Raw genomic sequence first — 12,243 nt, forward strand, 5'->3', positions numbered from 1 at the left:
AAGATATTTTATGACAAAGATAACTTGCTTGTAGATCAAAAGTTCAAGCCTGATTAAGACTCACATGTTATAGAGAGACCTTGAGGCCTTAGTCTTATCCTCCTACCTATTTCCAAAGTGTTACAGCCCATACATGACTTGTACACTTCCCTTCCTACAAGGACTATATTAACTCTTGGTCCTCCTATTTTTTATATGTAGAACTATTTTTCTATACTTTTGACTTCACCATGGTGATCAAAAACATCCAATTAGCTTAAGAACCATGTATGGTTTTCAAACCTTCCTCCATTCCTTTATAATGGCTTCCAAAGTAGTAAAAGTCAATTTTACTTGAGTCTTGAAATTTTTTCTAATTTTTAAAAAAATTTCTTAAAAATAAAATTTAAATAAAAATTTAAATAAATATATATTTTTTATAATACAAATATCAATTTAAGCCTCTCTTTTTTTACCTTCGTGATTTTTTATAGTAATAAAATGAATTTTAATCAAATATAAATCTTATTTTTTACATATATAATTAAAAAGACATGAAGTTCTTTTTCATGTTTTTTTTTTTTTTTTTTTTTTTTTTTTTTACTACTAATTAATATTATAATTTTTTATAATTAATACATATAGATAGAAGGAAAATTTAGACATTGGTTTCAATAATTAAACATTAATACTTAATAGTAATCCAAATAAGATAATTGCTTCTGAGACTTATTGTAACTCCATTTTTATAACTTTTTCTCTAATAAGATCCTTGTATTTTATAAACATTTCTTAGTTCTAATAAATACATAAATCATAAAAAAAAAAAATCTCTAATCCTAATATTTTTATATTTAAATAACTTAAAACTATATTTTTAATAGTTCTACCAATTAAGATATATTGGTAGAAGTCTTAAGTAGCTTTTAGCAAAAATTATGTAAAAAAAATCTTAGATCGTACACATAGAAGATCACTTGTGCATCAAGGTCAAAATCAAACCTTCAGGCACAAAAACGTGCACCTATAGCAAATATGGTCCTATTTTATTAATCAAAGAACAAGATAAAGAGAAAATTTGATAAGGTTTTTTAGAGTATTGGTTTTGATGGATTTTAGTTGATGATGATTTTATAAGGGTTTTGCAAAATAAAGGTTGTTTTCTATGACTTACTTTTAATATTTATGCAGACTTTGAAAATAATTAAGATGTTTAAAAATGAGATATTAATGCTAGAAGTTTGACACTAAGGTTGAATAAGGACGAAAACCAACACCAAAGTAAATTGTGAATATTTTCTTCTAATCTATTAGTTTGATTCTCTTCAAACTTTGTATGCTTGTTTTCAATTAGTAAATTAAGAAGTGTGAAGAATCTGAATCAAGTTCAATAGTTATATAAAAAAATTATTGAAATTTTAAATTTTCTATAAAATTTATTTAGAGTTTAAGTAGTATTTCTTATGATTTATTTGATGTTTAATTTCAATTTTCAGAATTTTTTCAAATTTAGGTTAGAATTTGATTAAAATTTGGTTATAATTTATTAAAGAATGGATTCAAATAGGATTTACTTAAAATTTCTTTAGGATTGACTAATATTTGATTAAGATTAATTTAAGTTATTTATTTATTTATTTTATTATGATTTCTTTATAGTTTTTTAAAGATTGGTTAGGTTTTTTTGTATGATTCAATTATGATTTTCGAATATTTTTTAAGGTTTATTTAGAATTGATTATAGTATAAGAAGATTCTTCTATAATTTTTTTTAAGATTGATAAGTGATACTTAGCATAATTGGAAGCTTACTTGGTCGTTTAAGATTGCTAAAAAGGTGTGTTTAAACATATTATGTATTATTTTTTGGATTTGAAATCCAATTTCAAGGTAAAATTAAATCCTTCCATATCTAAATGTCTAGTGCATCTTAAAGCTAATTTTTATAAAATACAACAATGCCATTAAGATGATCCACTTATTTATAGTGACTTGTTCCTATATTATTTCATGTAAGCTTTATCCTATAATTCCAAATTAGGATCTCCTACAAAACAAAGTCATTTCTATCTAACTAATGTTCTAAAACTATTTATTATTGTACCATTCAACTTGGCCTTTAAGAAGTATATGTCTATTAATTGGGATTGAATTGATGATTAAAGTATTTGGATAATTAAACAAATAACTACCAAAAGTGGCAACAACAAACTAATGCAATATATTCTACATATATATTGATGAGAGCATATGTTTTTCAAGAACTTAATGCCATCAAAATTTGTTGTTATCATTTTCCTTTCACCTTACAATTCTATCTCCTAAGGTACATTTTAATATCCATCTACTTCTACTTGTTGAAGGCTCACATGACTCATATGTTTTATCACTTGATAAGTAATTAGTAGCACAAAGGTTGTTTGACCTTAGATCAATCACATAGATTGTTAAAAATATATATATATATACTAATAATAATTATAAAAAAGAAAGAATTTGAAGCCATAGTCTTAATTATTAGTATTTTTTGGAAACTCTTCTTCTTAATGGTAGGCATAGCTTCAATATCTAATAATCTCCAATTTATTTGCAAATACTATAAAACTTATCTTTCTTTTTATATGTTTTTTTTTTTTTTTAGTATAAGTAAGATTTTAGCACCTTCTAATTACAAAAAAGAAGAAGTTATAACATGAATATTAAGAACTTCAAAAAAATTAAAAATTAATATTCCCTTACTTAAACATGGACTTTTCAAAGAACATAGTAGGAGATTTTTATGTTAACAATTTGAAAGGCATATCTACATGGGATTTGGTTGGGCAAAGATTAAAATCTTTAGTTATTGCTTTCTTAGTTTTGAGTAATATTCAATATGTAAGTTTTGAATAGATTGATTAATAGCTTCATAACAATTCATCAAATTCTCTCTTTTGGTTGCCATATATTCTTTACTTTGCTATAAGCTCTTTTTCTTCATAATATTATATGGTGCCTAAAGTACCAAATTAAGTTTGTTAATATATTAAGAAACTTTTTCTTGTGTGGCAAAATCTAAGTGTTTCAAAGGTATTTAATAATATTAGATAAATTTTAGTACTTTTATTGTAGAAAAGACCGATTCTTATTGAGCTCTTTTTTAATATCCTATTTATGATTTAATCAATGAGAAGAAAAGATTAAAATCAATTATATTTTATTTAAAATTTTGAAATAAATTATGGATAATGATGTTAAAGGCTTATCAATATTTAATTTTTTTAAAATTAGTAAAAATTTGCTTGACTCGTTAAGAAAACATTCTTTATATTTTGCAAATCTATTTTTTTCAATGTTCCAAATATAAATCAAAATATCAACATCTGCAAACTAATCATCTAAGGTATTCATCAAAGCAAGCTTCTAATCTACAATGAAAACTTTTGTTATGTGATTGGAATAGAAAAGCCATTAAAAAAACATAATGGTGATGGTATATGAACATTCTTCATTGATTTTCATAAAGACAAAGATTAAAGAAAACAATGTATAAAAAATTGTGAATTTAATAATATTGAGTCCAAAATAAAATTGGTCTTATTAGTTTTTTATGTAGCATATAAAAGGAATACCTCATGGTAAGTATGCAAAAGTTTTATGGGTTTGGAATGGACAAAGAAGAAACATAAGACATATCTATTTATATCTTTTTTTTACTTTGCATAAAAAAGACACTAAATTGAAATATTTCAACTATACATCTATTTGAGTTATGTTTGCTAATTTCTTGAAATTTTTCTTTTGGTGCAAATTATACAATTTCTTTATTGGTACTTTTGCTTCATCATCTATATTGGATAAGTGAGTCTAGAGGTTTTTGAGATGCACATCAAAATCAAATAATTTGGTGACAACTTTCTCTTGTTTCTTAGTCAATATGAAGTAAATAGAATGAACAAAAGAATAGGATAAAAGTTTGTGGCTATGGTCTAGTTTTTCCACAAAATACTTCATAAATCATTTAAGAAAAGAACAAAGTATACTTGATAATATTATGATAATAGTACAAAGACAAAATAAAGGAATGTTGGTTCCAATCATTTTTAAAAGGTACTTAGTAAGCACATTGGAAGAGTTTCTTACTCTTATTGCATCCATATTAAATACTTAAGAAATTTAATCAAATAAGAACCAATCCTAAATGCATAGTAAAAAATTCATAAGAACTTGAAATCATTTTTAAAACATGAATTTAGATAATTGATAGTAATTGAATTACAAATTTACACATGATATTATTTAGATTAGTTTTACTTATTTTAAAGTCATTATACATTGTAGAAATATTCTTTCTAGAAATAAATAAATAAATAAATAAAAGACCATATTACAACCTCATAGTTATTTTGAATTTTTTTAACTCTTTATTTCTTTATTAATTTCTTTTATTCTTTAATCTATAAAAAATATTTAATAAAGATTTTCAAAATATAGTATAATTAATTTTTAAGTTTTTTATATTTTAATGTGGCTTAAAACAGTTTTCATCTAGATAGTAAAAAAATTATTATAAAATTTACTTCAAAGTCTTTCACATTGATTTGAAGTTATTAAATTTTCTCTTCATATTAAATTTTGAATTTCAATTTAAATCATTAGTTCTTAAAATTAAATTGATCACTTTGTTTGATTTTATTATATAATTTTATTGTATTGGATATTTTAATTTAATTATTTGTAATTTCTAGTATCACAGTTAAAATCTTACAAAATAAGTCGATAAAAATTGAGTAAAATTATCATTTAATATATGAAAGATTTTTTTATAAGACTTTTGTTGAAATCATGATTATAAAGTCAAAACCTGGTTTATGTGTTTTTCAAAGTATAACCGCAAAAGTATTACAACTTATATTATCTAACTGCAGAGTTAAAACTCTTTCTATTTTATAAAAATGATCAATCTTAAAAACAATCTTAAAAACAAGGAATTTTTTAACTTTAGAGAATAGAATGAACATGTGTTTGACAAATTGTTTTTTAGAATATTTTTCATGATATAATAGAGATTTTGTATGTTTTGCAATAGGTATTTTATGCTTTACTTTTGAAATATTTTATATTGGTTTGGGGTAATACACCATAAATACTGCTTTAAATTTGTTTAAACTCAGTCAAATTTCTGATTCATAGAATTCAAACCAATTGACGATAGTAGATTTTTATTCCCAGAGTTCACATGAAAGTCTTTTTTACAATTAAAAATTACAAAACGTACATTAATATTGTAAAGTCTCATAGATAGTATGTAAAACATACTTCAAATGCTGTCATTGTGTATACAAGGACCGTCTATTGATACTATTATCATTGGTATATTATTCTTTCAATTGCCTATACAGTATCAATGTTAACTAAAATTTTACATTGTTCAATTCTACTAATTTAAGTTTCATCACCTTGATTTCGTACGTTCTTCACCCTGAATGGTTTATATAAAAATTGAATGACTTTTTACATTCTTCAAATTATATGTTTTACATGTAAATTTCACATTTGAGGATCAAAACTAGAGAGAAGATTTGTAAAAAGAAAAGTTGAAATAAATGAAGTATTAGCATCTCATCCACGTTGTGAATATAAATGATGATATTTTGTACACACTTGACAAAATTAATGTCTATTTTCATTATTCATTAAAAACTGAGACGTCGGAAAAAATTAACAAATTGATGCATCTTCAAAAATAGATGCATTCCATACTTTTACATGCATGATTTTTCTACGATTAATAAATATATTAGGATAAACAAAATTTCAAGATGATATTCTTCACTTCAAAAGAATTATTTAAGAAGAAAAAAAATTTATATCAAAATCCCATCAATCATATGATGGTGGTGTAACTCAAGTTAAACAATCATGACCCTAAAATGCCCCTTCACTGACTTTTCAAACCTGTGAGCGCTTCCTTTGTGGCAGCTGCAACCACAGCGTCAGATGCATTGGGCAAATAGTAGTACTTCCCTTGTGCAACTCGAGCGATCTCTTTAGCAAAACCTGTGGAGACGAACTTGTTCTCCGTATCTATGACCAGCAACGACATACCCGCTTTGTAAATCTTTCCGGCAACCTCCAGTATCTCATCCTTCAGCTCCTTCTGGGTAGGTTTCGGGGCGTCTGGTTTGTTGGCCTCCTCATCTCCCGTAGACTTCTTCAGAGTAACATTTGCCCTCCCATCGGTGATAGCCACAATCATAATTCGCCCTACATCCCCGCTCTTCTCCGCATTCATGCCGACCCTCACAGCGGTGGTCAAACCGTGAGCCAGTGGAGATCCACCACCACAAGGAAGCCTGTCAAGTCGATTCCTTGCCATAGCAATTGATCGGGAAGGGGGAAGAAGAACCTCTGCCTCGTTTCCACGGAAAGGAATAATCGAGACCTGGTCTCTGCTGGTGTAGCTGTCGGCCAAGAGCTGCATCGCGGCACCTTTCGCATTATTCATTCTATTGAGAGCCATGCTGCCACTCGCATCCACGACGAAAATCACTAGGGCTCCAGCCTTCCGAGCCATTCTTTTCGACCTCATGTCTCCTTGCTCTACAAAAACTTTCCGATATTCCCCAGATTCTTCAGCTTTTTGCCTCCGCAGCTTTTGATAAGGAGCAGCAGCACGCAATGTAGCATCCACAGCCAGTCTCCGCACTTGTCCTTTGGGAATCATGGGCTTAATATAGCGACCACGATCCTCAGAGAAGATGACATTCTTCGCACGGCCGGCCTTCCCTCGTCTCCTGTTCATTTGTTGTGCGAAAAACAAAAGCTTAGGGTCCATAAGACCACCTTCTGCATCAAAAATAAATTCATCAGGCACCTCGTTCTCCTGGTCTTCTTTATCCTCTTCATCTTCGTCCTCCTTGTCCTCCTCTTCTTCTTCCTTGTCCTCTTGGTCCTCATCCTGGTTACTTGGTGGTGGGGGAGGTGGGGGTGGTGGAGGAGGTCCTTGATCTGGTGGCATGTCCATTACCATAGAACGTGGGAGAATGACTAGCTCCACTGCTTTCTTTAAGTCGTCAGCACCAACTCTATCACGTCCTTCCAGGGCAGCCAACGCCTTGGCACATCTCACAGCGGCAAGCTCAGCCCTGTGGCCCTGGCAGCCCCCACGTATGGCCTCCATCACAATGTATTTTACCTGCTCCCTGCTAATTGTGACATCCTGCAACCATTCTCGTGCAAGGGTTACGGTCGTCTTGGCCTGCTCTGTGGCGTCCGCGGATTCTCCCATAACCCTGGCAGCTGCGTTTTGAAAGTCCGTCGCAATTCCCACAGCATTCACTCGATCCTCAAATGACAAAGGCAAATCCGCGGTCAGGTTGATTGCAATGCGATCGAGCAGGTGAGCCCTTACCTCGCCTTCCTCAGGGTTCCATGTCGCAATCAAGAGAGGCCGACAGGGATGCTTGAAACTCACTCCCTCCCTTTCAATAATGTTGACTCCTTCCGTCAACACATTCAACAGCAGGTTACTAATACTGTCATCAAGGAGGTTAAGCTCATCCACGTATAGCACTCCTCTGTGACACTCAGCCAGCAAACCCGGCTGATACACTGTCGTCCCTGTTCTCACAGACTCCTCGACGTCCACGGATCCTATTAAACGATCCTCAGTCACGCCGAGAGGAATTTGAATAAACGGCGCCTTCACGACCTCCGTCTTGATACTCCCGTCATCGTTGTACTGCAGCCTCTCCGCCAATCCCTGCTCCCATTCCTCTGGTTTGTTCGGGTCTGCGTTGCACATAGAGCCAGCCACCACCTCAATCGGCGGCAGAATGGCGTGCAACCCTCGAGCCATGACAGTCTTAGCAGTTCCCCGCCTCCCGGCTATGGCAATACCTCCTATGCACTGGTCTACAGCTCCCAGCAGCAACGCCGACTTGATGGCGTCGTGTCCCACCACAGATGCCAGCGGAAAGAATTGCCGACCATACAACTTCTCCTCCTTTTTCTCCTCGCCACTATCCATGCGAGCAGTGCCATTGCTACCCTCCGCTTCCACAGTAGCCACCGCGTGACACGACAACAATGCCGACCTCCGGGATCGCTTGACACTCAAACTGCCCGCCACAAGCTGAACCCCTGACAACCAATTCTTGCTACCAAACTTGGATGAGTGCGTGTGTACAGTGACGGTACAATCCTGGTCGAACAGTGGAGCAGGAGCTTGAAGCAAGGACGACGACGGACGCAGCATTGTGCCATAGCTGTGCGCCATAGCTCAAATTCTTCTGCAGCTCAAACTCTACTTCTCAACCACACCCGACTATATGCGGGGGAGGGGGACAGATGCGGCAAATGGACGTAATCGCGGGCTACGCTTGGGACGGGCCGGGTGGGGGAATTCTCTTATCTCCTGTTAGCCAGATGATAAGGTGTGGTGATTATTCTCTGCCACGTCGGTGCGGGAAGAACTCCCGCTGCTGGATAGCAAACCATGAAGGAAGGAAGGAAGGATGGAAGGACGCCTCGCTTGCCGAAGCAATCGTCGGATGAAAGTATCCACCATGACCCTGCTTCTGTTAATTCTCTCATCCACCCATCCCCTTCTTCTTGTGTTTCCTCCATCTCTTCCTTTTGAGGACCTCAAACAATCCAAGTCTGGGCCAGGAAATGTTTACTATATGTCCCATCTCTGCTTTTCTATGTTGCATCATATTTTACTTTCTTTATTTCTTTTTCTCTCTTCCGATTTTGGTTATAAAACAAGCAATAGATTATTTATTTTTTGAAATAAATCAAACATTTATATTCCAATAAACATACCAAACATTAGAGAAGCCTATATTAATCCTTGACTGAGAACATACAGTACTCAGTCAAATTGAACAAAAATGGGGCTCGTTAAATAATTCAAGTATTATTTAATACAGACATGTGCGTGTATATATATATTACTTGACAAAAGTCACACTAATTCTTCAATGTATTAAATACAGACATGTATATATGTATCCTTGTTTTAAATAATACTAATTTTGATGATGATTGAAAAAATCTTCTATTAATTGGGTGGATAATTTTAAAATAAATTAGATGGTCAATGATATATTCCAGCTGTGTAACAAATTATGTAGATTTTAAAATATTGAAGAATTAGTGTGATTTTTGTTAAATAATTATGTTGATTTTGATTGCATTATAGTAGAATATTGTGAACAAATAATCCATAGAGAAACGAAAATTAATAAAATAATAAAAATTTAAATATTGGAATGCATCTCTGTTTGAATCATGTGCAGAAAAAATATGTATTGTTTGCTCATGTACGCAAAGGGAGACTCACAATATTCAATTAATTTATGTATTTGAGTACCTTGGTGGCAAGTGACGTCAAAAAAATTTAATGTTCAAATTAATTTTAAAATTAAATCAATGGTAAGTTGAAATAGCAAAATTGAAATCAGAATGACAGTACTGCAGAGTGAATAACAGAGTCTTGTTTCACTCAATATTCCAACATCAAATATGCGCCTTTTATCCAATATGAAATTTCTGTAAACTTTTTTGATACGTTTTTGTAGACTTACTTCAAGTCACACGGTACACACAAAGAGATAAATTTGATATTACAACTTAACAAGTTATATGGGGTTTTATTTTTATTCCTATTTTTGTAATAATTTAATATTTATTTTAATGAAAATAAAATATACAACTTCATGAGTGTTTGTACATACACATGTATGTATTTATACAAACACACACAATCATCAATTGTTGGTATATACATTTAAAAGATAATGATATCTTTTAGTATCTTCTATAAAAATCTAAGAATTTCTTTCTGAATTCATAACTTTCTTTTTTTGGCTATAATTTCATTATTTATACAGAATAAGTTTTTTGAAATGAAAAATAATAGTTTTTTGATAAACCAAGTTTACAATGAAAGTACTTAAAAGTCCTCTAATTATTTGTAATTGAACTGATAATATTTAAAATACAGGTTTACAAATATTGTTAAAATAGTTACGCCTACATTAATCTATACAGGCCTATATATATATATATATATATATCCATTGAACATAGTCTGTTTACATTTTATTTCCACCTTTTTGTTGAAAATAATAACTAAAAATATATTGAGCGGTAAGAATTATAGTTCTCATCATATTTCTTCTCTAATGTCGTCATGTTTTTATAAATTTATTATTATTTGTATTTTTTACTTAATCAACTATACATACATCTAGATATATATATATATATATATATATATGTGTGTGTGTGTATGTATGTGAATTATTTGCTTTCTGTTTAAGGTTGTTTTAGTGTGTATAGAAAACAAGAAAGAAATAAAAAAAAAAATCAAATAACAAAAAAACCTAATTACTAATATAATGTATAAGAGGTTTTTCTTTTTTATTAATTTTATAAAGGAAAAATAATCATTATAGAATATTTAGTTTGCCAAGTATAAATTTTGATAGTTACAAAATTACTGCAACCAAAGATTATTATCAATGTAATTATGATGAAAGAAGAAACTAGTTCTAAATGATATAGATAAGAATAACCAAAAATTCACATCAAATTCAAGATTATGTATAAATTTTATAAATTACATGATTTCATTAATTATAATACATATTATTTTTATTAATGAGTGAAGAATTTAATTGCTTAATAATAAAAGTTCAACTATGTGAAGACAAGGTATTCACCACCTTACCAATATCAATACAAGAGAATTGGAGTTCACAAGTAAATAAGCCTTAGATTTGAGTTCTTATATTATTAGTCAATTGTATAATTATATAGACTTCCCAATATGAGTAGAATAACAAATAGTTTGTGAAAGAGGTCTAATTGACTCGTGGATACTTATCTTATTAGGGTGTATGATATCTCAGCAGGCTACAATAGCTAATTGATAATACCACCATTAATGTAACAACTATAACTTTTCAACTATAAATACAATGTTAACCATTCATGTGTCTAATAAGAGAAAATCATTCTATTAATTCTTTTGCTTAATGACTTACTAGACTAACTCAATTTGTTGATGTCCACCATTTTCTTAAATTTATAATATTTTTACAAATTAGACCCTATAATTTGCTATTATGTCTTCACTGGTACAAAAAACTAAGTTAAAGACATTGCTATCAATCTTTTTATAGATAAAGTAATAATGAATTTTAACATACTTAGCATAAGCATAGAATGTAGGATTCCTTATAAGAAAATTACATGTACAATTTTTGCTAAAAATAGTTATAGGACTATTTTATAAACACCTAATGTTTTTAAACATCCAAAGTAAAAACCTAATGTTTTTAAACATCCAATATAAACACCCATTTTGCAACCACCTATATATATATATATATATATATATCTATTTTGATGGTAGATAATGCAATTATTGACTACTTCTTGCTATTCCAACAAATTGCTTTAGTAGCCAACAAATTTATACATCCAATGATTAAACATATACAATGAAATTATCCATTAGGACAATAGCCACCACCTATAAGTAATGGATGTTGGAAGTGAGAGATATCTTACTTTATATTCTTTTTGTGAGAAACCTTAGTTATGCTATGTCTTGGTAACTTCAAAGTTTTTTTTATTCAATAAGATGTTCTTCATATATATCTATATATATATATATATATATATATATAAATTATAGATTAATTCATATATATATAAAAATTATAGATTAATTCATATATATATAAAAATTATAGATTAATTCATATATATATATATATATATATATATATATATATATATTGAGGTTTTTATTTAAGAATGATTTTTTTATATTTATTTGATGAATATCCAAATCTCCAATAGCAAAAATTTATAAAAATATATAAACCTAAAGGTCATTCTTGCCATTAGAGTAAAAGTTTTATTTTAATTCATATGATATTTTTGTATATAATATTTTGTAATTATTCTTTTCTAATAGCACTCCATAAAAAAAAAATTATTTTGTTTGATCTTAAAAATTTGTGTACAATCAATTAATTTTATATTTAATAACAAAGGTATAAAAATCCAAGTCTTGTTGTCAACGAGACTCTAATACTTGGAATCTATTGCTTTCTTCTACTTCCAAGTATGCTCTCTTTTCATAAGTTTAATGATATTAATAGGTTATTTAGTACTTTAAAGAAAACATGAGTCATATATGCTAAAGATGTAAAAGACTTTGAAGAAATCTAAGCCAATGTTAATTTATTAATCATTGATTAT

At 29.9% G+C, this 12,243-nt stretch overlaps 1 protein-coding gene across 1 annotated transcript; it reads right to left on the reverse strand.

The window, feature by feature from the left end:
* Positions 1 to 5,804: 5,804 nt before the first annotated feature.
* LOC112292484 (magnesium-chelatase subunit ChlD, chloroplastic) lies at positions 5,805 to 8,323 on the reverse strand. The gene has a single exon (XM_024541021.3). It carries the CDS (start codon positions 8,237 to 8,239, stop codon positions 5,900 to 5,902), a length of 2,340 nt encoding a protein of 779 aa, XP_024396789.1. The 5' UTR covers positions 8,240 to 8,323; the 3' UTR covers positions 5,805 to 5,899.
* Between the last annotated feature and the right edge of the window lie 3,920 nt (positions 8,324 to 12,243).

This window comes from Physcomitrium patens, chromosome 15 (genome assembly GCF_059467195.1).
Source record: "Physcomitrium patens ecotype Gransden chromosome 15, ASM5946719v1, whole genome shotgun sequence".
NCBI classification, from domain to species: domain Eukaryota; kingdom Viridiplantae; phylum Streptophyta; class Bryopsida; order Funariales; family Funariaceae; genus Physcomitrium; species Physcomitrium patens.

Coding starts and splice junctions, on each gene's coding strand:
- LOC112292484 (XM_024541021.3), bottom strand. CDS start 8,239: ATGGCGCACAGCTATGGCACAATGCTGCGTCCGTCGTCGTCCTTGCTT.